The 27,801-nt window shown below is 35.4% G+C and overlaps 1 protein-coding gene across 1 annotated transcript; it reads right to left on the bottom strand.

The window, feature by feature from the left end:
* Nucleotides 1-200: 200 nt before the first annotated feature.
* Nucleotides 201-27,761, bottom strand: Gmd (GDP-mannose 4,6 dehydratase). Its single transcript, XM_090175068.1, has 9 exons — nucleotides 27,567-27,761; nucleotides 27,371-27,503; nucleotides 27,194-27,303; nucleotides 26,060-26,252; nucleotides 25,814-25,918; nucleotides 19,881-20,008; nucleotides 18,112-18,327; nucleotides 5,694-5,762; nucleotides 201-657 (listed from the first exon to the last, which is right to left on the bottom strand). The coding sequence occupies exons 1-9, from the start codon at nucleotides 27,642-27,644 to the stop codon at nucleotides 595-597; spliced, it is 1,095 nt and encodes a 364-aa protein (XP_090031194.1). The 5' UTR covers nucleotides 27,645-27,761; the 3' UTR covers nucleotides 201-594.
* Nucleotides 27,762-27,801: the final 40 nt, after the last annotated feature.

Here is a 27,801-nt window from a genome sequence, read left to right on the forward strand (position 1 = left end):
GTGGTTTTCTTCCGGGAATCAAGAGGCGGCCCACTAGAGTGTAATCTCTCACTTCCCGATAGAAAAGGGGAAAGATCAGACGAGGAAAGGCGGAGGGGCGTGGTTTTATTTCTTGGAATCAAATGGCAAACAAAATGCGGCCCACAGTTTTTGATTGCTCCAAAATATAATATATTCCTGGTAAAAAATAGTACGAAATATATGGAACAAATTAAATTTAATTTATTAAGAAAGTAAACGAGCGGCAACAAAACTATAACAGAGTAAATGCGGTTGCGTAAATTCGATGAAGGCACCTTTCCGAAGATATTTTGTACAGTTTATCCCGATTTTTCGCGTGACTAGAAAACAAAGTGAAAGTTAAGGAATTGCGAGCGTGAAAACTACATATGACGCCGACGAAACTGGGGTGAACCAGACCGGCTGGCTGCAGATTTGGCCACTGTTCACAATCAAAAGAATATCACCACGAAACAAAAATATAAAATCTTTAGATTTCTTTTTTTTAAATGCCCACTTCGGAATGATAAAAATTGTGTACAATTTCAGTTTAATTAGAACGCTTTTGTGGTTAGGTTTGAAAAACGGGTCTTCTCAGGCGCTTGGATTCCTCTTCATGAGCGCCACATCGGAGTCCACCATTTCCTGGACTAATTGCTGCAAATAGATAATTAACTTCAAAAGAGCGAAACAGTTATTCTGGAGAAGGCGGGTTTTAATTTGGGTTGTATACTCTTGGACCGAATCCCATTGAACCGAAAAGTATTTTCGTTTATAGCCCAACATGGCGGGATTCAGTTGAATGGGAAATTTAAATCTGGTTCGTTTTCACTTCGGGGAGGTTAGTTCAGGTTGGGTTAGGTTAGGTTAGGTTAGGTTAGGTTAGGTTAGTTCAGGTTGGGTTGGGTTGGGTTGGGTTGGGTTGGGTTGGGTTGGGTTGGGTTGGGTTAGGTTAGGTTAGATATGGTAGGCAACTATTTCACGTCGGGTCTTATCAAGGTTATTTTCCAAAACTAAACCCGGAAAATATCAAATTTAAAGGGAAAAAGGTCTAAAAATACACATCGGTACGAGATAATAAATATTTAAGACGTAGTTTAGTCCAAATTAGATATACTATCGTCACGTAACCTACGATATATAAATATGTATCACTAACGGTATATTGAATAAAAACCGCGTTTTGCGCGGTTTTCGGTCGATTGGAATTCGGTTGAATGGTACATTCGGACGAATGGGATTTCGGCCCAATGGTCTACAATCTTTTATTTGTGATCGATGTAATTAATTTTATTTAAATCATTATCTAAATCAAGAATGTATTTACTCATACCGTAAGTCTATAATATTGTTCCATAAGTTTGTCACTTTGGGGAATATTTTACTAAGAACTAGTAGCGGAGTGACGTCATCACCAGAAGAAAATATCCCCCGAGCGAGGCGCTAATTACGAAGCCGGTAATGCAGTCTGTCTTGTGATTAGCTTTCAGTAAAACAATATTATACTACAGTGATGTTCCGAGAGGTACATTTGTACTGTTTTATTAAGTTTTGAAATTTTTAGTACGAAAGTACGTTTGGGAATTAATTAATCATATTTAGTACGTTTGGAAAAATTTATGATACGAAAATACGTTTTGATATTTTGGTTTTAGTTATCAAAACAATAATAAATAATAATAATAATAGTATGTGGTCTAATTTCACCCCCAAAGCAGCTGGCTTTCTCCGAATTCCTCTTTTACGGCGACCTTCAACCTGTTTTCAAGGGCATTGTAATTGTTAACAGCAGTTACAATGCCGGATTCAATCTTTTAACGTTTAAAAACGGAAGAAAATTTGTTTCATAGAAAAGTACGTTTTTTCCCAAAAAATGCTTCGAAAATACGTTCTGTGATTGGAGGAAGTGCGTTCCCGAAACCGCTCGGAACATCACTCGGTAATTATAATTTATACACTTATGCTCATATTAAGGGAGAATGAAAATGCTTTTTAGGGGGGCGGAGCTTACTCTTCGAGCATGAAGGGGATTGGGTGCAACGCCGAAAAGCGTCTTTACATTGTGGGTTGCTACAAAATTTTCAAATCAAAATTTCCGGTTTTCAATGATCATTTAAAAAGATTTTCCGTGACTTTTTAAGGCTAGAAGTTTTATTTTATATTTTACTTTTATCAGAAATTAATAAATTTAAATGGACTTCTGTTTCAGTAAAAAGGTTATTGCAATGTTGAAGAAATTAGCCGAACTTCCAAGGAAATAGTGTCCATTAATTATACTGGGGAAGATGCATTATTTGTGCCATAATTGATAAATTGAATAAAATAAAAATAATATTTAAATAAAAAAATTAAAATTAGATTTTAAATAATGTCCAAAAACCTTGTTTATAGTAATATTTTGCAAAATAAAGTAAAATTGTAGAATAATTTTATTATATATATTAATTAATCGAATGTATTAGTAAGCAAATGTATTAGTAAGCAAATGTATTAGTAAGCAAATGTATTAGTAAGCAAATGTATTAGTAAGCAAATGTATTAGTAAGCAAATGTATTAGCAAGCAAATGTTTTAGCAAGCAAATGTTTTAGCAAGCAAATGTTTTAGCAAGCAAATGTTTTAGCAAGCAAATGTTTTAGCAAGCAAATGTATTAGTAATCAAATGTATTAGTAATCAAATGTATTAGTAATCAAATGTATTAGTAATCAAATGTATTAGTAATCAAATGTATTAGTAATCAAATGTATTAGTAATCAAATGTATTAGTAATCAAATGTATTAGTAATCAAATGTATTAGTAATCAAATGTATTAGTAATCAAATGTATTAGTAATCAAATGTATTAGTAATCAAATGTATTAGTAATCAAATGTATTAGTAATCAAATGTATTAGTAATCAAATGTATTAGTAATCAAATGTATTAGTAATCAAATGTATTAGTAATCAAATGTATTAGTAATCAAATGTATTAGTAATCAAATGTATTAGTAATCAAATGTATTAGTAATCAAATGTATTAGTAATCAAATGTATTAGTAATCAAATGTATTAGTAATCAAATGTATTAGTAATCAAATGTATTAGTAATCAAATGTATTAGTAATCAAATGTATTAGTAATCAAATGTATTAGTAATCAAATGTATTAGTAATCAAATGTATTAGTAATCAAATATATTAGTAATCAAATACATTAATTAATCAAATACATTAATTAGTCAAATACCTTAATTAATCAAATACATATATTTTTATTTATTGACTATTAGTATTTTAATTTATTAAATATTTTTATTTATTAACTATTTTTATTTAACTATTTTTATTTAACTATTTTTATTTATTAAATATTTTTATTTATTAAATATTTTTATTTATTAAATATTTTTAATTATTAAATATTTTTAATTATTAAATATTTTTATTTAAATATTTTTATTTATTAAATATTTTTATTTATTAAATATTTTTATTTATTACATATTTTTATTTATTAAATATTTTTATTTATTAAATATTTTTATTTATTAAATATTTTTATTTATTAAATATTTTTATTTATTAAATATTTTTATTTATTAAATATTTTTATTTATTAAATATTTTTATTTATTAAATATTTTTATTTATTAAATATTTTTATTTATTAAATATTTTTATTTATTAAATATTTTTATTTATTAAATATTTTTATTTATTAAATATTTTTATTTATTAATACTTTTATTTATTTAATACTTTTATTTATTTAATACTTTTATTTATTTAATACTTTTATTTATTTAATACTTTTATTTATTTAATACTTTTATTTATTTAATACTTTTATTTATTTAATACTTTTATTTATTTTTGGTCTAATATAATCTGTCTAATATAATAATTTATGTAATATAATTATTTATAATATAATTATTGAACATTTATTATTAATTAAATATAATTATTTAACATTTATTATTAAATAAATATAATTATTTAATATCTATTATTAATTAAATATAATTATTTAATATCTATTATTAATTAAATAGTTAGTTAATATTTATTATTAATTAAATATAATTATTTGATAATTGTTATTAATTAAATATAATTATTTAATATTTGTTATTAATTAAATATAATTATTTAATATTTATTATTAATCAAATATAATTATTTAATAGTTGAAATTAATCAAATTTAATGATTTAATAGTTATTATTAATCATATATAAATATGTATTTTATTAATTATTTGTTAATGAAATATTATTACTTATTTTATTTTATTATTTGTTAATGAAATATCCTTACTTATTTTATTTTACTATTTGTTAAAGAAACAATTATTTATTTTATTTTATTATTTGTTAACGAAACAATGATTTATTTTATTTTATTATTTGTTAAAGAAACAATGATTTATTTTATTTTATTATTTGTTAAAGAAACAATGATTTATTTTATTTTATTATTTGTTAAAGAAACAATGATTTATTTTATTTTATTATTTGTTAAAGAAACAATGATTTATTTTATTTTATTATTTGCTAAGTAGACCATCTTACGAGGGGACTACCCGAGGTGATAATCACCGATTTTGTTGAAAATAGGTGGGTATGTAGATTTTATATTTTTACCAAAAAATAGATCAAAATTGACAACTGAAATTAATTTTATGATATTTTCATGAACTTCGGTCAATTTGATCAAAATATGTAAAAATTGATCGGAATCGGTAAAAATGAAAAAAAGCGAAATATAAAAATAAAAAGTTTTATTTACCAACTAATCGCCCAATCGACGGTAATAAATGAATTTTTTCAAAATTAATAAAATGGAATTTAGTTGTTTGAATTTGATCGAAATTAATAATTTTAATTAGAATTATTATTATTATTTTTTAGAAGTGCTCAGATTCCCATGTTATTTTCAATGGGAAAATATACAATCTGTGTTGTCAAAAACATTTTCGGTTGCCATGGCAAAACTAAAGCCCATTGAAACTTTTCCCTTGGTGAAATATCATGTTACCATAAGGTCTACATACCCACCTAGTTTCAACAAAATCGGTGATTATCACCTCGGGTAGTCTGATCGTTAGTAAATATCCCACACAGCGTTACCTAAGTGTCACATTTTTAGAATAAAGTCCATGTCAGTGGCATAAAGACGCAAATATGGCCAAAAGTGGCAAATATGGCAAAAAGTGACAAATAGTGACTAATAATCAATAAATGCATTTAAATGATGTAAATAATATCTTTCAGAGATGTAGCATCACTTACATGTGAGATAATGTTTCAGTTTTTCACAAAAGAACCATTAAAAACACCTTAAAGATATATAGCAGACGAATTCAAACTCAGGAAAAATCGTTGAAAAATAGCCAAAATAAATTACTAGATTGGGCTATAATTGAGTATCTAGCCCAAAACCTGACAACTAATACAGTATATTTGTCTAAAATAGCACAAATATATTTTTCCTTTCGTATGTTTTTTTATTTTTATTGAAATTTATTATTTCCCACTTTTTGGCATATTAGCCAGTAAAAGTATTATTCGCCATGTCGGTATTTACCACTTTTTGCCACATTATTTGACACCTGACATTTACCACTTCGGAACACTGATCCCACAATTATTATTTAGCAGTTACTAGAGCATATTGAAGGTGCCGGTCAGAAAAAGAAGTCTACACTCACCTCGAAAGTGATTTTGGGTTTCCAGCCTAAGACGCGCTCGGCTTTACTGGCATCTCCCTGCAGGAAATCCTACAATGAAACAACACGGGAATTACGACCATGATAATAAGTCGATCTCACCCCGTCAGGGCGACTAGCAAACCTAGCGCCATCCCCAGATACATGGCTGAACTATTAATGGGCAAAGCGAGCTTGATTCTATAAACGGTCGTCTGCTAACTTATGGTTCAGCAAAGAACCTAGATACGGCGGTAAAGTATTTACGAATTTTCTTCAAAAAGTTCAGGGTTCATAAAGTTATCGTATTAGCAACCCTATTTCCCTGATAAATCCAGGTTTTCCCACGAATATCTCCCTGATTTTTCCAGGTGCCAGATAAAATAAAACTAAGATTTACAGAATAACTCATTTCATGATTGTCATTTAAGTTAAATTGGTTCAATATTATAATATAAAAAATAAATAAAGTCTCTTTAATAAGAAAAAGTTATTGCTTTTAATTTGTACTCATTAGGGCGAACTTTCTGAACCCCCATAAATTTCCCTGATTTCTAATAAAACATTGGAATTTCCCTGATATTTCCAGGTTTTCCAGGTCTGTATGAACCCTGAATTTACAATAAATTGAATATCTATAATTTATTTTTACCATAAGTAACGCAATACCAGTATGTATGATAATTATAAAAATTTATCACCGAACTAATTTTCATAGTTATTGCGCAATCAAGGTTTAGCTCAGCACAGAGATCCCTAATGTCTAAATATATTCGAGAACTAAAAATATTATTTGGGATTTTAGTATTTTATACTGAAATACACCCAGGGAATTCGAAATATATAATTAAAATAAAAAACGAACCTAAGCTAAGAGGAAAGGACATTAAAGAGGTCAAAGGTCAAATGTACAAAATTTCTAAAATTATTTATGGAACGCGCAGCGAAATTCTTTCAATGAAGGTTGGTTTAATTAAAATCGGATATATTTTTAATTCATATATTTACTTGCCTTTTTCAGGGGTCCAGCCCATTTTGGTAATTTTTTTGCAATTTTTCAATGTCATATGTGTCAAAAACTATTAATCAGATGCCAAATATATTTTGGAAATCGGCTTTTTCGCAAAAAAAGAACCACAAGAACTTATTTTAAAAGAATACTAAAGGGTAGGGTTGACAACTTGAAACCATTGGTCGGAGAATGACCTGAACGTTAAGTGTCGAAAAAACGTTTTGGTAAGAAATTTCTTGTTAAAACAATAGAAAGTGTCATACTTATCGTTAATACGTTACTTATGCCACTATCACGGACGATAATATACTACTGACGAGGAGAGTACCCGAGGCGTTTATTGCCGATTTCGTCCAAAATCGGGCGTAATGTAGACCTATATGAGACATGAAATTTCCCAAAAGGAGACGTTGCACTACCCATTCGATTTGCCATGGCAACCGAAAATGTATTTGACTACTTAAAACCAAAATAAGATTGTTTCCTTATTTTACCCAAACGTTGTTACAATTTTACCTAAAAAATGTTCCAATTTACCCAAACTTGATGAAATTTACCTAAATGTGGTCCAAATTACCCATTTCGTGATTTTCAAACTTAAAAAAAAATCGTAAACTGAGAAAATCCCATACTTTTTTAAAGGAATTTTTTTGTGTTAAGTGGTGAAAAAGATTTTCGGTTGCCATGGCAAATCGAATAGGTAGTATAGGTAGTGCAACGTCTCCTTTTGGGAAATTTCATATCTCAAATAGGTCTACATTACGCCCGATTTTGAACGAAATCGGCAAAAAACACCTCGGGTACTCTCCTTGTGAGTTCGGTCGAATGTGACAGGGTTGGCAAAATCCTTGTTTTTTTTAAAAAGAACAAAAACAATGTTTTTTATTGTTTTAAACAAGATTCATTGTTTTAAACTGTTTTTAAAGCGAACAATAAAAAACACATAATAAACAATAAAAAACTATGTTTAAAACACGTTTTAAACTAATCATTATACTTATGAATCACGAGTAAACTCATTTAAAGAAATATTACGTATCATTAAACGTATTGTCATAAGTGGCATAATTACCCTAAGTGTGTCAATAAGATGAATTTTTCCATGATACCTTGTTTAACGAAATTGACGTAAATGACGTCATTTTTCCAGTGACGAAATTTACGTAATGTGTTTGCGAAGCGGCGTCTGCGGCGCGAGCATTAAATATACCATAAAGAGTACTTGAACGGAATTCGCGAGTCCTACGGTTCTTTGGTCTGTTTAGAACAAGCTCAAATTGAAGATTTTCTGTGGGAAAGGCTCCTATTGGCACACTTAGGGTAATTATGCCACTTATGGTATTATAAATAAACTCACATTGAGAAGAACCAATGAGTACACGCTTATTTAAACGAGCCAAGAATTTCGCTAAGCGTTGTTGACCAACCATTGACGGCCTTAGGGTTTTCGATGCCCCATGCAAATACTACCTAACCCGTAGTAGGGTTTTTAATATAGTTATCATCCTGAAATTTTTGGTCGCATAGAACTAAGAAAAGGGAAAATATCCACATATTGTTTTTAGTTTTGGTTTATTGAAATGTGCACGTCTGCAGTCATAAATCATCACAAATAAACAATGTTACATAAAATAAGATTTTAGGTACCTCTATAATCTTAAAACTTCCATCACGTCATAAAATTTCTAAAAAATCGAGAAAGGGGACCGAAATCCCTTGATTTTTATCTTGGAGTGCCGCCTAGTCGGTTTTAACCCGATCTGTCCAGACCGGCCGTGTTTCTTGTTACTTAAAACCCGGCACAACCCGACTAAACAGCAACCCTACTTTTATCTCGTGCATAGGTAGTGTCCCAAATAGATGTATATTGGCAGCTATATAAATTCTATTTAAACAAAAAGACAAAATTCAATGCGCTCGTAGGATTTTTGCACTGGTATGAAATTTATGAAATCATATCGAGCCTTTTCAGTCGCTCTTTTCAGAGAATCTTTAAATCAAACTACCGTTATAAATACAATTTACCTTTCTTAGAGCCTTGGAATGGTTTTTTCTACCTTTTCCCTCATATTGAATAACGAAAATCTTACAAAAAACAATGAAAATTTACCTTATAAAAAACATGTTTAAAACAGATAGTTTAAAACGTTTAAAACAAATTGGTGTTTGTTTAAAATAATTGTTTTAAACGTGTTTTAAACACTTGTTTTAAACCTTTTGTTTAAAACTTGCCAACCCTGGAATGTGAACCAGAGTGTTAGTGTCTAAAAAAGTTCAGTTAGAAAATTAGTGGTAAAAAAAACTGGTAAAATAATAGTAAGTGCATTACTTATTATTTATTAGTGTTGTTAATTTTCCGGAAAAATAAAATGCGGAAAAATTTCCAAAAAAATTTCCGCAAATCGGAAAAATAAAAAAATTAAACATAAATTACTTTTTAGGGGTTTTTAATGTTTTTAACTTTTTATCGATATAAAATGTCTAATATCAGTAAACATACTACAAAACATTAATAGTTTTACATTGTTAGTCAGTTTAAACTAGTCTAGAGGTTTAGTTTTACTTTCAGATTCGAAACAATTAGGCGAAAATGCCGCTTTATTTATATTTGCAAATAAAATATTAGACTAATCATGGAATTAAAACTTTTTCTTGTTGTTTTCCGACTTACAACACTATTATTTATGTTACTTATGTTTTTAGCAACCCAGGCAGTGGGACCGGATGTTATTCTACAACTTTTTTTGTTGTAACCAAGAGTGTTTTAATAAAATATTGTTTAACTTTGGCAATCGAGCAGTCTCACGCCATCGGGGTTATATTATAACGCCAACTTTGAAACAAAATTCATACGAAAGATAGCCTTGAATCACCTTTGTCTTTGCTATAGAAAAAGAAAGCTAAAATAGGGTGCCACCCCGGGCGTCCACGTTGTCACCCTCAATGGCACTTCAGCCATCTAGGTGGACCACTTCAGAACTATCGTCAAGTACCACGCGTAGACTCCGAAGCCCGTTATTTAAACTTATTCTATCGGTGGCCCTACAACAATGACTAATACAACGAAAGGACCCTTATTAAGTACGAAGTTAATGTGATAAATTACGACTACATTGAGAAGCGCGTCTCACTAAAACTTGATAGTAGGGTGGATGATGCGATCTAATTTAAATAATACTGCCATGTTATCGTGTCGTACTTTCCACTCTATAGTTTAATTATAATAGGATTACAAACAAGATGAAATGTATCAAACAACGCTTAAAATTGAAAATAGCCACACCGATAATTTAAATTTCTTATAGGATTTCGATTACATTTTTTATTTACTGTCTTAACATTTTACTATATAGGGAAATTATATAATATATATAATATACAGGGTGTTTCAAAAGGTTATGCAAAAAATTAAGGAGTTGTAGGAGGTAAGTTCAGAAGTATGCCTGTTTTTCCCCCATTTTCCTACGATGACTTAAAAGAACGCCAGAGCTTCAAAGTGTGGCCTACTAGCCCCTGTAAAACCAAGCAGCAGGGAAATGCGAACCTTAAGGTTTGAGTTCGTGTGATAGGTACAAAATGACTTTGTAAACAAATCGAGGTAACCAGCGTAAACAAGTAAACTTAAACAGTATTTAAAGTCCCTGCTGCTTGGTTTTGCGCTTGTTGCAGCCTACTTCCAGGCCACACTTCGAAGCTCTCTGGCGCTCTTTTAACCCATCGTAGAAAAAAACCCCTACAACTCCTTAAAATCTTTGCATAACCTTTTGAAACACCCTGTATATATTTATTATATATATATTATAATAATATTGAAATATATAAAATATAGGATATTTATTATAAAGGAAATTTCAGCTAAAAACAATTATTCCAAAACATTTAGTGCAATAATACAGGATAGGTTTAAAAATATATTATTATTATTATTATTATAGGAGTGAAAACGCGAACAAGTAAAGAGACCAAGAAGTGGGGGAGAAAATTAAGCTTTATTGGGGAAAAATATGCGGTACTTCGGCCGATAGGCCTTCAAGGCGAAAAACTTTAATACGACTAACCAACAATTTGAAAATGATTATTATAGGGTCACTGGGAACAGACCACTCAAAAGACAAAACATGAAATTTAATTTTTTTTTAATTCTTAGATCCAAAACCAGGTAGGCCTATCTCGAAAAGAGTGAAATCTGCGAATTTTTTTTTAACTAGCATAACAACTTAAAAGATGAGTTTCAAAACTAAATCGGCATTATTTTAAATAGAATTGGAAGTCGGAAACTTTTCCGAAAAAAAAGTTTTCATTCCATTTAATTTTTCCAAAAATTACCTTTTAGTAGAAATGACAATATACTATGATTAGGTGGTGTTTCTATAAAATACGGGAGGTCACTTGTAAATGTTTTTTTTTCTACGTCACTAGCTATAGTTATTGCAGATAGACAGCACGCGCCGGAGTCGATAAAGATTTTGGAATTAGACGTCCACGTGCGAAACGCGCGTGCCAATAAAGTTCTAAAAAGCTTAAGCTCGTGACGCGGATAGAAACATTTTATACTTCTAATTTTTATATTGTTTTATTTTATTCAAAAAAACAATTGAAATGCTTAGTAGAAACACGCTAAAAACCTATTGAAATGCTTAGTAGAAACACGCTAAAAACCTATTGAAATGCTTAGTAGAAACACGCTAAAAACCTATTGAAATGCTTAGTAGAAACACGCTAAAAACCTATTGAAAAGCTTAGTAGAAACACGCTAAAAAAAGCAAATAAGTCGATATACTTGGTTTCGTAACTAAGGTAGCCAAACCAAAACTTTTAAATAAAAGCGTAGTAATCCTTAGTTCACAACCCAAACACAAACTACAAAACACTTTCTGCTTGAAAGCCAATAAAAACTAAATACGCAGACTTCAAAAGCTAAGCTATTATAGCCGCGATAAATTTAATAATACAGCAGCAATATATAATCAATAATAAAGGCGTATTGGGTAAAATCTCTCTGGGGGGAGGGGGGCGAGAAGAGACCTCAAACACAAAAGAACCCCATCGGGGGGAGATGTTATTTTAAGGGGGCTCGCGCCAGATCGGTGTGGTTCATTAATTGAATATAACCCGCGGTAAGCAAAGTGGAAAAAGAACCGGCATTTGTGCGCACTCCCCACTTCATCCCTCCCGCCACTAGAGCCGAGGGTCAATGGTAGGACACCCTTAGGTTAAACACGTTGATGTTCTCCCATGCTCGCTGGTGACGATTTTCAATTTTTTCTTTTCGGGAACCGTCTCGCCAAACGGTTTGTTTTTCTTGGCTCGTGGCAAAATTGAACGAGACGGATTAAACTTTTGGGATCAATATTTGGAACCAATATTTTTTAAATTAAACCAATATTTATTAAAAAAAAACTTGTATCTTTCCTCCACCACGCCACGCGCGCGTTGATACTTTTATAAAAACGATATCTGTAAATTGGACGGATAATGTATTTATTGGTACTTGGGAAGGATAAATATAATATAATTATGTATATTTAATATTTAATGATTTAATTTAATAATTGTTATATTAGGCATGTTAATATTAATTTTTTTGGTATAAAGCAGAATGTATTTATATTTTGGGAAAATTGAAAATTTTTAGACGATTCGCGTCGACGGGCTAACCACTTCCTTAAACGCACTCTCGCCAGCTGAATTTTCTCACATAGGTAGCTTTTAGTTCTTTTATGAAAAAGAGATGGCGATGGAGTCTATCGCGACGCGTGCTACGAGCTATTCCAATCTCACTTCAATCTTTATTGAGAAAGTCGAACCTTAGAGTAAAAGTATATGTGGGAAGGAATGAACTATATGCCCCAAGGAGTTAGAAATCAGTCACTCCAGGGGGCTGAAAATCCTCTCTCCGCTACCTTTGGCTGTACAGCATAATTAGAAAAACCTCCGCTACTCACATTGCCGCTACTATCTAATAGAAAAAATTGAAAGAAAATAAGTAGTCCCGAACTCGACGCTAACACAAATTTTGAGCTTGCGAGAGTGCGTTTAAATTCTGTACACCGATTAAAGCGAGTATAGCTTTGGTAGTGCTAAATCTATAACCGATTACGTAATCACTTTAGTAGAGTCAAAGCTACAAGCTTGTACACCGATTACGGATAGTGATTAGCCACTCGATTATTTTATGATTATATTAAGAATTTTAATAATATTTTTACACACAATTCTTAAAGGCCTAGGTTTTCTTCCGCCTGTCACCCTTTAAAATTTACTTTCTTTCCAAACAAATACCCTGGTGGTAGGCCAACCGCAGAACACGTTGGCCTACCACCAGGGTATTTGTTTGAAAGGAAAGTAAATTTAAAGGGTGATAGGCAGAAGCAAACCTAGGACTTTAAGGGATTTGTGTGTACTAACAATTTTAAGATCACGTACAGTGTAGCCACCGACGGCGAATCTTACATAACTCTTCAACAATTACGTCTAGAATGGTCAGTGATACGTCAATCGAACGTATTTATCATGTCCATTTGACAAATTTGAAACTGGAGCCGGAGTTTGTCATTTCCCCATTTTAGTGGTTTTTGGCGATTTTCGCCTTAAAATCTACATACTTTGTTTTTAAATTAAGAGTGACTTGGTTGAATATTATATTTTTAAATGGTACTGATCATTTCTGAACTATGTTTTCGGTTGCATTAAGAAATATTAATTTTAAGTGAGATTTCTGGCCAATTCGCGTACGCACTATTGTCATATTTGAATGTCGTGCCAATTGATACAGGCGCCATCTAACTCGTTCGCGTTTCGCTACTTTTTTTCCAAAACCAGGTAACTCGAAAAATTAATTTTTCGATAAAATTACTCTTGGATTTATTAAGTTCATGTACGAGATGATTAAAAATTTGTTCAAATTTAAATTTCATATAATTTAAAATATATTAATACATCGAGGGGATTGTGTGCACTTAAATGTCCGTGACATCTTGTTCTCTTTAGCAACTTCCAAATTAGTTACCCATTTAAAAGTTTAATAACGTCGTTGCAAACCACTATTTCACCACGCAATTGGGCACACTGGCGCAAAATGGCGGGAGCAATTCAACGGTTGAAATAGCATTGATCTTTTCTAGATTGGGCTAATATTAATTTTTTTTCAATTAATAAAATATTTATTTCGCGTGACGATATGCATTGGTCATCCGAATACAATTTTAAAGATATTAAATAATGGAAAAACACAACATAAATATGGAATTTTCAAGAAAAAAAGCTGTGCAAGAAGTAGCAAAAGTAATCCTTTAGATATAAACAAAGTTATTAAACGTCAATGCTTTCGAAAATTGCAGGGTGAAGGATAAATTAGTATTATGCAAGAATGTCTAGATATTTTAAGCGATGAACTTGGATGTCTTACTTTCTTAGACACAACTAGCGGTGTGAAAAATATGCCACAACAATTTGGCCCACAAAAAAAACCGCGGTTGATCCATAGGGAAAAACCCCCGGTGGACCCTTTGGGGGAACAATGGTTGATCAATGGGGAAAAACCCCCGGTGGACACTTTGGGGGAACAATGGTTGATCCACGGGGAAAAACCCCCGGTTAACCCTTTGGGGGAACAATGGTTGATCCATGGGGAAAAACCCCCGGTTAACCATTTGGGGGAACAATGGTTGATCCATGAGGAAAAACCCCCGGTTAACCCTTTGGGGGAACAATGGTTGATCCATGGGGAAAAACCCCCGGTTAACCCTTTGGGGGAACAATGGTTGATCCATGGGGAAAAATCCCCGGTTAACCCTTTGGGGGAACAATGGTTGATCCATGGGGAAAAACCCCCGGTTAACCCTTTGGGGGAACAATGGTTGATCCATGGGGAAAAACCCCCGGTTAACCCTTTGGGGGAACAATGGTTGATCCATGGGGAAAAATCCCCGGTTAACCCTTTGGGGGAACAATGGTTGATCCATGGGGAAAAACCCCCGGTTAACCCTTTGGGGGAACAATGGTTGATCCATGGGGAAAAACCCCCGGTTAACCCTTTGGGGGAACAATGGTTGATCCATGGGGAAAAATCCCCGGTTAACCCTTTGGGGGAACAATGGTTGATCCATGGGGAAAAACCCCGGTGGACCCTTTGGGGGAACAATGGTTGATCCATGGGGAATAATCCCCGGTTAACCCTTTGTGGGAACAATGGTTGATCCATGGGGAAAAACCCCCGGTGGACCCTTTGGGGGAACAATGGTTGATCCATGGGGAAAAACCCCCGGTGGACCCTTTGGGGGAACAATGGTTGATCCATGGGGAAAAATCCCCGGTTAACCCTTTGGGGGAACAATGGTTGATCCATGGGGAAAAACCCCCGGTGGACCCTTTGGGGGAACAATGGTTGATCCATGGGGAAAAACCCCCGGTGGACCCTTTGGGGGAACAATGGTTGATCCATGGGGAAAAACCCCCGGTGGACACTTTGGGGGAACAATGGTTGATCCATGGGGAAAAACCCCCGGTTAACCCTTTGGGGGAACAATGGTTGATCCATGGGGAAAACCCCCGGTGGACCCTTTGGGGAACAATGGTTGATCCATGGGGGAAAAACCCCGGTTGACTCTTTGGGGGAACAATGGTTGATCCATGGGGAAAAATCCCCGGTTAACCCTTTGGGGGAACAATGGTTGATCCATGGGGAAAACCCCCGGTGGACCCTTTGGTGGAACAATGGTTGATCCCTGGGGAAAAACCCCCGGTGGACCCTTTGGGGGAACAATGGTTGATCCATGGGGAAAAACCCCCGGTGGACCCTTTGGGGGAACAATGGTTGATCCATGGGGAAAAATCCCCGGTTAACCCTTTGGGGGAACAATGGTTGATCCATGGGGAAAAACCCCCGGTGGACCCTTTGGGGGTACAATGGTTGATCCATGGGGAAAAACCCCCGGTGGACCCTTTGGGGGAACAATGGTTGATCCATGGGGAAAAACCCCCGGTGGACCCTTTGGGGGAACAATGGTTGATCCATGGGGAAAAACCCCCGGTGGACACTTTGGGGGAACAATGGTTGATCCATGGGGAAAAACCCCCGGTTAACCCTTTGGGGGAACAATGGTTGATCCATGGGGAAAACCCCCGGTGGACCCTTTGGGGGAACAATGGTTGATCCATGGGGGAAAAACCCCGGTTGACTCTTTGGGGGAACAATGGTTGATCCATGGGGAAAAATCCCCGGTTAACCCTTTGGGGGAACAATGGTTGATCCATGGGGAAAACCCCCGGTGGACCCTTTGGGGGAACAATGGTTGATCCATGGGGAATAATCCCCGGTTAACCCTTTGGGGGAACAATGGTTGATCCATGGGGAAAAACCCCCGGTGGACCCTTTGGGGGAACAATGGTTGATCCATGGGGAATAATCCCCGGTTAACCCTTTGTGGGAACAATGGTTGATCCATGGGGAAAAACCCCCGGTGGACCCTTTGGGGGAACAATGGTTGATCCATGGGGGAAAAACCCCGGTTGACTCTTTGGGGGAACAATGGTTGATCCATGGGGAAAAAATCCCCGGTTAACCCTTTGGGGGAACAATGGTTGATCCATGGGGAAAACGCCCGGGGGACCCTTTGGGGGAACAATGGTTGATCCATGGCGAAAAACCCCCGGTGGACCCTTTGGGGGAACAATGGTTGATCCATGGGGAAAAATCCCCGGTGGACCCTTTGGGGGAACAATGGTTGATCCATGGGGAAAAATCCCCGGTGGACCCTTTGGGGGAACAATGGTTGATCCATGGGGAAAAATTCCCGGTTAACACTTTGGGGGAACAATGGTTGATCCATGGGGAAAAATCCCCGGTTAACCCTTTGGGGGAACAATGGTTGATCCATGGGGAAAAATTCCCGGTTAACCCTTTGGGGGAACAATGGTTGATCCATGGGGAAAAATCCCCGGTGGACCCTTTGGGGGAACAATGGTTGATCCATGGGGAAAAATTCCCGGTTAACCCTTTGGGGGAACAATGGTTGATCCATGGGGAAAAATCCCCGGTTAACCCTTTGGGGGAACAATGGTTGATCCATGGGGAAAAATCCCCGGTTAACCCTTTGGGGGAACAATGGTTGATCCATGGGGAAAAACCCCCGGTGGACCCTTTGGGGGGACAATGGTTGATCCATGGGGAATAATCCCCGGTTAACCATATGTGGGAACAATGGTTGATCAATGGGAAAAACCCACGGTGGACCCTTTGGGGGAACAATGGTTGATCCATGGGGGAAAAACCCCGGTTGACTCTTTGGGGGAACAATGGTTGATCCATGGGGAAAAATCCCCGGTTAACCCTTTGGGGGAACAATGGTTGACCCTTGGAAAAAATCCCGTTTGACCCTTGGGGAAAAAAACCCGTTTGACCCTTGGGGGAAAAAAACCCGTTTGACCCTTGGGGAAAAAAAACCCGTTTGACCCTTGGGAAAAAACCCCTGTTTGACCCTTGGGAAAAAACCCCCGTTTGACCCTTGGAAAAAAAACCCCCGTTTGACCCTTGGAAAAAAACCCCCGTTTGACCCTTGGAAAAAAACCCCCGTTTGACCCTTGGGGAAAAAACCCCGTTTGACCCTTGGGGAAAAACCCCGTTTGACCCTGGGGGAAAAACCCCGTTTGACCCTTGGGGGAAAAAACCCCGTTTGACCCTTGGGGGAAAAAACCCCGTTTGACCCTTGGGGAAAAAAACCCCGTTTGACCCTTGGGGAAAAAAACCCCGTTTGACCCTTGGGGAAAAAAACCCCGTTTGACCCTTGGGGAAAAAAAACCCCGTTTGACCCTTGGGGAAAAAAACCCCGTTTGACCCTTGGGGAAAAAAACCCCGTTTGACCCTTGGGGAAAAAAAACCCCGTTTGACCCTTGGGGAAAAAAAACCCCGTTTGACCCTTGGGGAAAAAAACCCCGTTTGACCCTTGGGGAAAAAAACCCCGTTTGACCCTTGGGGAAAAAATCCGTTTGACCCTTGGGGAAAAAAAACCCGTTTGACCCTTGGGGAAAAAAAACCCGTTTGACCCTTGGGGAAAAAAAACCCCGTTTGACCCTTGGGGAAAAAAACCCCGTTTGACCCTTGGGGAAAAAAACCCCGTTTGACCCTTGGGGAAAAAACCCCGTTTGACCCTTGGGAAAAAACCCCGTTTGACCCTTGGGAAAAAAAACCCCGTTTGACCCTTGGGAAAAAAAACCCGTTTGACCCTTGGAAAAAAAAACCCGTTTGACCATTGGGAAAAAAACCCCGTTTGACCCTTGGAAAAAAACCCCGTTTGACCCTTGGAAAAAAACCCCGTTTGACCCTTGGCGACTTCACATTTCGAAACAGTATCGAATGACCAAATAAACAGTCGTAATGTTCCGTAGAATAAAAAGAAAATAAGCACTGACCACTTCAGCTGGACGGAAATACTTGGCATTAATTTTGACCCTAACGATGTCCGTGTCCTTCTCTTTGCCGACTTCCTCCAAGCCTTTGCCTTCCCACACGATCTCGCGGCCAATGTGCTTGAAGGCCGCCTCGATGAACTCTCGCACGCTATGGCACTGTCCCGTCGCTATTACGAAGTCTTCGGGACTCTCCTGCTGAAGCATTTGCCACATCGCCTAACCAATCGCAACAGTCAATAACGTGAGACCAATAATGCATTTATAATTACAAATATTTTCTTTTTGTAGCATGGTTAATTTTTGTTTGATGATTTTTAACACATTTATTTATAATTAGCATATGTAACATAATTACTCATAAGTGTGCCAGAAAGAACTTTTTCTCAATGAGACCTTGTTGCAAGGATATTACGTAATTGACGTCACTTCCCAATCGATGACGGTTTAATCGTCATCAAAACTAGTTCTGGCGGGGAGGGAAGGAAGTTAAAACCAGTTTTACGCGGCGTTAGTCCGTATTTTCTCTGGTGGCTGTGAAACAAGGTCTCATTGAAATTTTTAATACAGATATGTTATATAGAGGCATACTTATGAGAAATTATGTTACATATGTAATTAGAGATAATGACTATGTTGAGCCGACGGTAATAGTAAGTGTAGGGAGCTGTTGGCTCGCGTGGCGTGAAGTACTTGCCACCACCCTCCTAAGCAATTTCACCCGGCCACAGGAAATTGGCTTCCCAAGTCACTAGTTGACTTGGGTCTCTGCGGGGCTACCAGCGATATATTTTAAATTATAGGAATTTTAGGAACTTAACACAAAAAATAGGAATTTATAGGTAAAAATCTCTTGAAAAAATAGGAATTTATAGGTAAAAATCTCTTGGAAAATAGGAATTTATAGGTTAGAATCTCTTGGAAAACTAGGAATTTATAGGTAAGAATCTCTTGAAAAAATAGGAATTTACAGGTAAGAATCTCTTGAAAAAATAGGAATTTACAGGTAAGAATCTCTTGAAAAAATAGGAATTTACAGGTAAGAATCTCTTGAAAAAATAGGAGTTTATAGGTAATAATCTCTTGAAAAATTAGGAATTTATACGTAAGAATCTCTTGAAAAAAAAAGGAATTTATATGTAAAAATTTCTTGAAAAAAGAAAGGAATTCATAGGATTTATAGGCACTGTGTGGTTCCTTGGTTATTAGCTTAACTGATTATTATTTTAGAGGGGCCGGACATTCAAAGAAATCCGAAATCCAGCCCAGATTTCTTCAAAAGATAAGAAATCCGAAATCCGGGACAAAAGATAAGAAATCCGAAATCCGGGACAAAAGATAAGAAATCCGAAATCCGGGACAAAAGATAAGAAATCCGAAATCCGGGACAAAAGATAAGAAATCCGAAATCCAACAAGAAATCTGGAAATCCACGAATTTCAAAATCCGGGACACAATTTCGGTGAATGTCCGACCTGTCGTTATTATTACTATTATTATTAAAAAAAAATTGAAGACGTTGTTATATTTACACATGTATAAAAACTTGTATTTAAATGCCGAGGCTTAAAAAGTTGATCCTACTTTTTACATGTGTAAATATAAATAAATATAACAACGTCTTCAAATTATTTTAATTAGCTTCACATATGGGACTGCAGCCCTATATCAACTATTATTATTATACAGGATTGATTTGATTCTTTTAGGCGAGTATTAATAAATGTTTGGTAAAATTTTAAGATAAATGAGACGCATAATGGAAGTGGTACCTCAACGTAATCTTTGGCATGACCCCAGTCTCTTTGCGAGTCGATGTTACCCAGTTCTAAACACTGCTGCTCGCCGAGAGAAATCTTGGCGACGCCTCTGGTAATTTTACGAGTGACAAACGTCTCTCCTATTAATTTACAAAAATACTCAAGTGTTATCAAAAGGACATTAAAATCCAGAACATTGCAAAAAATGACAAAAATTTGCTAATACAGGGTTGCCACAGTTGTTTCACATTCAAATTCTGACTTTTCCAGGTTTTCCCTATCTGCGGACATTTTACCTGACTTATTTTGTGCGAAAATTTTGAATTTTTAACCATAAATTTTAGTAAAGGTTTTCTATTTGCAACCTTAATTAAATTCCCAGACTTTTCCCTGATTTTTAGACGAATTTTTAAAATTCCCAGACTTTTCCCTGATTTTAGACGAATTTTTAAAATTCTCAGACTTTTCCCTGATTTTAGACGAATTTTAAAAATTCTCAGACTTTTCCCTGATTTTAGACGAATTTTAAAATTCCCAGACTTTTCCCTGATTTTAGACGAATTTCCAGGAATTCCAGGTTCCGTAGCAACCCTGTAATAGTAGATTAATAAAGAAATACAGCTAATTTCAAGTAAAAAAATAATATAACACTTTATACTCGAAATCCATCCAAGCTCTTACTTCATAATAGTGGCAGATAATAAATTTATCTTATCTAATAATATTTCACATAGATCACTTTATTTAGCGGACTATATAAAAATCCCTGCCTTTCGTAGTGGTCGAAGTTAACAGCTACTTCGAGTATAGTTTGGCATAATACAAGAAAATAGTTAAAGAAAGTAAAATTAATAAGTTGAATCAGTCTCTGATATAATTTTTACGATTTTTTCCATACACTATTTGCCATATTGCTAAAATACTAGATACGTAAAATTAGGGAAAAATAGAACTTTGCGATAAAAATTGGGTAAAATAGGAACCAAATAGGGATACATGTAAAACAAAAAGTTCTTTATTGGAACTAAATTCCAAAACTCCGCCCTAGGATTTGAAAATGTTTCCAAGTTTGTGGCGCCTAGGAGCAACAAACACAGCACCCCACACAAGGAGAACGCAACCCTTCAAAAGTCTTGCATTTTCTTGTGTACAATTTTCATTGATTAGACGCTTTAGCGCCTGCTGTCGTCGGAAGGGAAAAATTCGGAAATTGCCTCCCCCCTCCCACCCGTAAAACGTTCAGCGTAAAGGTTCGTCCAATGAAATTTGTACACAACACTGCGTTAGCGTGCTTAAAGGCTAGCTGCGTTCTCCTTGCGTTTGTAGCTCCTAAGTGGCACCACCTTGTGTACTATGTTCGAACTATTTTATCATTAATCCTCAGCTTTGATCATTTTGTAAACTATCCTTGAGCATATGTATAAACATATTTTAAAATTATGTTTTAATTTCCTGTATTAAATGCAAATAGCATGGTTGGAAAAGCCCAACCCAGTGGGTTTTTAATGGGTTTTTCATTTGGGTGAGTTTTTTATTTTAGAATACAATTTCCATATTTGTAAAAGTACGCAGATACTGCCAAGTTGAACCAAAGGACTGGTAGAAGTATCAAGTTTCAAGTTAATAAGCCAGTTAACTTTGTAAAGTTTGTATCAGTCGAAGATATATATTTTAGTGGTCATTACACATTGAACAACTTGGTTTTTAATTTAAAATCCGCGATTTGAAAGTGGGTGGGTTAAAAAAAAACACTGGGTTTTTTGTTTTCGAACCCTGGAAAATAGGCTTGTAAAAGTAAGGGACTGTGACGTAAGAGCAACATTGAAACAAAGAAGGCCACGTTACGTTATAAAAAGAACAATTTCAGTGATAATTCACTAACTAGAGCTTCTGATTCATTCCCGATTATGCATCAGAAAAACCGTAACAGTTGTTGCTTTGGTCCCATTCGACGGAATGCGTTTTATTGGTGGGACACCGAAAGTCGCCCAAATGTGCGATTTTTAATGAAATATATTTATGGTCCCATTCGACCGAAAGTCGCCCAAATGTGCGATTTTTAATTAAATATATTTATGGTCCCATTCGACCGAAAGTCGCCCAAATGTGCGATTTTTAATTAAATATATTTATGGTCCCATTCGACCGAAAGTCGCCCAAATGTGCGATTTTTAATTAAATATATTTATGGTCCCATTCGACCGAAAGTCGCCCAAATGTGCGATTTTTAATTAAATATATTTATGGTCCCATTCGACCGAAAGTAGCCCAAATGTGCGATTTTTAATGAAATATATTTATGGTCCCATTCGACCGAAAGTCGCCCAAATGTGCGATTTTTAATGAAATATATTTATGGTCCCATTCGACCGAAAGTCGCCCAAATGTGCGATTTTTAATGAAATATATTTATGGTCCCATTCGAACGAAAGTCGCCCAAATGTGCGATTTTTAATGAAATATATTTATGGTCCCATTCGACCGAAAGTCGCCCAAATGTGCGATTTTTAATTAAATATATTTATGGTCCCATTCGACCGAAAGTCGCCCAAATGTGCGATTTTTAATGAAATATATTTATGGTCCCATTCGACCGAAAGTCGCCCAAATGTGCGATTTTTAATTAAATATATTTATGGTCCCATTCGACCGAAAGTCGCCCAAATGTGCGATTTTTAATTAAATATATTTATGGTCCCATTCGACCGAAAGTCGCCCAAATGTGCGATTTTTAATGAAATATATTTATGGTCCCATTCGAACGAAAGTCGCCCAAATGTGCGATTTTTAATGAAATATATTTATGGTCCCATTCGACCGAAAGTCGCCCAAATGTGCGATTTTTAATGAAATATATTTATGGTCCCATTCGACCGAAAGTCGCCCAAATGTGCGATTTAAAAAAAAAATATATTTATGGTCCCATTCGACCGAAAGTCGCCCAAATGTGCGATTTTTAATGAAATATATTTATGGTCCCATTCAACCGAAAGTCGCCCAAATGTGCGATTTTTAATGAAATATATTTATGGTCCCATTCGACCGAAAGTCGCCCAAATGTGCGATTTTTAATTAAATATATTTATGGTCCCATTCGACCGAAAGTCGCCAAAATGTGCGATTTTTAATAGTCTTAGTCGATAGTTCAAAATAACGGTAAAGAAAGCCGCCGATCAGTTTAGTAAAATATTTTCGGCGGCGTAATCGTCGGCCATTTTCGGTATGGAGATATAAGCCGGAAGGCAGGCAAGGCTGCCAGATTTCGATAGACCAAAAACGGCCAACTCTCTCAAATGTTTTCATTTTCAAAACGAAAATTTTGCGGCGTAGCTATCGACTAAGACTATTAAATATATTTATGGTCTCATTCGACCGAAATTAAATTCCATTTTACTACCGTCTACGGAGGTCGTAAACCTAACCTGACCCGACCCGACCCTATCCTACCCTACCCGACCTAACCTGACCTGACCTGACTAACCTAAATTGGATGGGACTTTTGAATTTTCAAACCCTTTGGGTTCGAAAATATTCGGTCGAATGGGAAGGCTATTTTTCGATTGAATTTCAATTTTCCAGAACGGGCGAGGAGTAAAGAACGGGTGAGGAGTTCGGTTTCATCAGTGATTGCCAGACGTATGTAGTTCCAGCCTCCACTACGGGGTCATTTTAGACAGGCGACATCTATGTACTATAATGAGGACTAGGAACTAATAGGGCCATATTTATCTCATCTGAATACCGATGGCGCCAGGCGAAAATGAGTACTTCTAGGAGGGCGGGGTTACATTCACCTGGCAGCTACTTCTCACCCGTTTGCTACTCCTGCAGGCTTTATTACTCCAATCAATAAAAAAAAAATTGGTTTATTTCAAAACACCTTAGGCCTAATTCTGGGTCTCATAGTTACATCCACCAAAAATAATAATGAACACGGAATCAAGTGGCAATTAACTCTGACGGTGGTTTCGAAAACATCCTGCTATTTTTTCATTAATTAGATAAAACTCAAAAATTGACATTTTTAAAAACTTAAAAGTTTGCATTTTGTTTTCCGAAATTTAATTCATAAGGATATGAAAGAAATAGAGGGAAGATTACCGCGTTAAGGAACCCGGTTTTTGTCCGCGAAAATTCATCCCCCCCCCCCCCCGCATGTATGAAAGCGGAGATGGGCAGAATTTGCAACGCCATCTATCCTTCCTTTGTTTGTTTACATCAAATGTTGATTTTCCAAAAAGCATAATGTATTTCATTTCACCGCGCGTCGATGGCTCCACGTAATCTGCCCATCTCATGGCTTCCTACATTGGCGAAAAGGGGGTCGGCATTCGCGGTCAACTTCGCCAGATACAATAGTGCCTCTATTTCTTTTCTATCTCTATGGATGGCTTTTAAAATAGATTTCGCGCGTGAAAGTACATGTACATGTTATGGTCAAAAAAGCAAGTAAAAAAGGCTGTTTGCACAAGACATGTAGTGGCACTGTCGCAAGCAAAAACGTCATTTCAAATTCGGTCAATTTTAATTTCTTTTCAAGTAATGCTCGCACGAGTGTCGCTAGTATCGCAGCCGGGAATTCTACCCTGTCGGTTTCATCATACAGTTGCCTATCCTTAAGACTGGATGGTTTAACAAGCATATCCTTCACCACAGACCACCTACCCCATGAAGGACTTGCATTAACCTCGAAAAAAGGGGTCTCAAAAGTGACGAGGCTTTTTGTTCCGCAAACAGAAAATAGCACGTGAAATCATTTATTTTACGAAATTAAAATAAAAAGGTCGTACGCAAGACAGCTTCTACAATACATTTTTTATTATCGCACGTGCTCATCTTTGTACTTTTAAAACTGTCTCTACTTGCCGTGAGATGGCGCGCTCCTAAAAATGGCGCATCACAGTCGAGACCAAAAAATTTAAATTACTACCAGCAGGAATCCATACCTCTACTTGGAATGCTTATCCTGCCGTATCGCGTAAGGTAAGATCACTCTGCCGGCTTTGGCCCCGCTTACGAGATAAAAACTCCCCTCTGCACGCGGGCTCCCCTCTCACGTAGTTGTTTGTTAAATTAACATAGTGACGTCAAAAAAACCGTCAGCCACATCGAGACGAAAATCTGCTGCGATAAGCATTCCAAATAGAAGTATGGATTCCTGCTAACAGTGATAGTTGTCCCTCTTGGGGGTAGATGGTCAATGTTTCTCTTAGGGGTAGGTGGTCTATGGTTTAGCCAATTTTGAGTTCATGACCAATATATTCTACCCACGGCCCAATATGGTAAGGAGGTATTTAAAGTAATTTATTTAAAAATTATTCTTTTTGAGAGATATCGAAAGCTTCAGGTGCGATTATGGTCCTTGGTTATGATACCTGTATGACTTATAACCCGCAGCTAAGCAATTATTTCCCGTAAAATTAAATGTAGCGGTAATACGCGGGAAAACCGCGATATTGGCAACTCTGATAGCCCTATTAAGCCATAAGATAGCTTTATTGCTAAATGTATGCATTCTGCTTACCCGACAGCGTTGCCAGTTCCTAAAAATCAAATTATCGTACCAGAGACTAAAAAATAATCGATTTCAAAAAGTATCATTATACGCCTGAAAAATGGCGGTAAATTTGAAATTTGTGTTAAATACTGACGTTAAACCTGTTAAATTAATTTTTTAGTAACACTTGTTTAATATAATTAACTGTTTTCAACCAAATTAAAAATATTTTCATCCGCGTAAACTGAATTATCGAAAAATGTAGAATGAAAATATCACACGTCTGAAAAATTAGCTTGAAATTATCGTTGGGTACAATAATTATCGTAAGTCTGGCAACCCTACTCCTCGATTTCTAGTGCTGGAGATTCTCAATTTATTTTGTTTGTGAAATTGCACCAGTACTTTGAAAAGGTGACACCCTCAACCATTGTATATTCCAACAAACCTCTTCTGGGACTCTCATGGTTGAATAATATCCCATTAACTGCAAATATGTCATAAGCTTCTCGGTAGTTGACAACTATCCAATATCCGTATAGTTTGGCAACACCTGCAATATTGACATAAGAATAATATTGTTAGTCTATTTAAAAAAGCAACTCAATCCAAGGTTTTCCCTATTTCAAGTAACAATGGAACTGTTCAACTCTACCTCTACATTACGCAACTGATTAACATGATAAGAAATTACCGTAAGGCGATCTTGGATAAAAGGGAGTTGTCTCTTTCTGAGGAACTTCTTGAACTTTTCCGTAAAGTTCGCTGGTAGAGGCCTGATAAAATTTTACTTTCTTATCTAATTGGCACGTTCGTATTGCGTCTAATATTCGAAGAGTCCCTAAGGCATCTACATTCGCTGTGTATTCACTTAAATCAAATGAAACCTATAGTAAAAAAATATTATTAGTCTATTAGACCATATAAAACCACACGGGTTGCCAAAATAACAGTTGTTTTAATGGTTTTAACCGCATTTTTGAAAATATTTATTTTTGCCCTACTTTAGTTCCTTTTTCTAACCCTTTATGCGCGTAAGTCGTTGTCTATAGCGTCTGCTACTATGTTATCTGCCTGTTAACTATTTTAAAAGCTGTGAAACTAATTAAGATAAATAGGTATCAAAATAAATAATAATACTAAGAAGTTGAAGAACTTAGAAGTACCTATCAACTTAAATAGATTATAGATATTTTAATGATTAGAATAATCAATAATATGAAGATAAACTTCAAAAACTTAAAAGTTTAAGGATTTGCAGGTGATGTAAAGCAAATATTTTGCTGATTAAAGAAAAGTTTCTTGTTTATTTTCTTGTTTTTATAGTTTCTTGGAGTATTATTGAATTTTTGAAAAATCCAGATTTTGGGGGGGTTTTATTATATGTCGATTAAACAGGTTTAATGTCGGTGGTTTAAACTGGACTGGTTACCAATTTGCCAACACTGAAAACAACTATATTTAACAAAAATATAATGTCTCCTAATAATGGTATTTTTATACTAGTTCCATACAAAGTCTCACGTTCAGCTTGCACATTTCAAAGTTCATAAATTTTGATATTGTTATCCTCTATCTGCATAACATTTCAAATTTAATTCTACCTATACTTCGGAATTTAGCCTAAATCTACCTTTGAAATTCAATTCATTATGTACCAAAATTTAAATACTTAAAGAAATTATTCTTTAACAACTGTTAGGTTTAAAAGATAAATTTTATGTAACCCATAATACCCATATTTCATCATTTAAAAGTAATTTAATCTGGTTGTCAACAAGATTTAACACAAGAAATTTATAATCAAAATATTAATTGTATTACAAACCTTAACGTGACTCTGAGCTGCTAAATTATATATTTCGTTAGGTTGAATTACACTAATTAATTTTACTAGGCAAGTACTGTCTGTCATATCACCATAATGTAGCTTCATCACTAAAATTAGCGTAAATACAATTAAAAAGATAATATATTACACCCCAATTTTAAATATTTCACATACTTCCTTCGGAATGTGTCAAGGGATCTCCATATAAATGTTGTATTCGACTAGTATTAAAAGTACTAGCACGCCTAATAATGCCATGAACTTCGTAGCCTTTTTTTATTAGAAATTCCGCGAGATAGGAACCATCCTGAGAAAAATTAAGTTTAAACTTTCATGAATAAAATCTTTTGAGTAAAAATTTTAGTATTACCTGTCCAGTTATGCCGGTTACAAGTGCAACCCTGCGTTTTGTAGGCGAATTTTGAGTGCCTATAGTTGAATTTTCCATAGTGTGGTTAAATTAAATATAAAAATTTACCAACGAAACGTCAAATAGTACTTATAAATCAACGAAGATTCGAACTACGAAGCCACCTCAAACGTGCCAATCGCCTTACTATTTTAGCAGTATAATATAACACGACAGCCTGGTGATGGCGCTAGTA

Source organism: Leiobunum rupestre, chromosome 5, assembly GCF_980474605.1.
Source record: "Leiobunum rupestre chromosome 5, qqLeiRupe1.1.hap1, whole genome shotgun sequence".
Lineage (NCBI taxonomy): Eukaryota > Metazoa > Arthropoda > Arachnida > Opiliones > Sclerosomatidae > Leiobunum > Leiobunum rupestre.

Coding starts and splice junctions, on each gene's coding strand:
- Gmd (XM_090175068.1), bottom strand. CDS start 27,644: ATGGAAAATTCAACTATAGGCACTCAAAATTCGCCTACAAAACGCAGG. Junction 26,253..27,193: donor CAGCTCAGAGTCACGTTAAG/GTTTGTAATACA, acceptor TTTTTACTATAG/GTTTCATTTGATTTAAGTGA. Junction 658..5,693: donor AACCCAAAATCACTTTCGAG/GTGAGTGTAGAC, acceptor ATCTATTTGCAG/CAATTAGTCCAGGAAATGGT.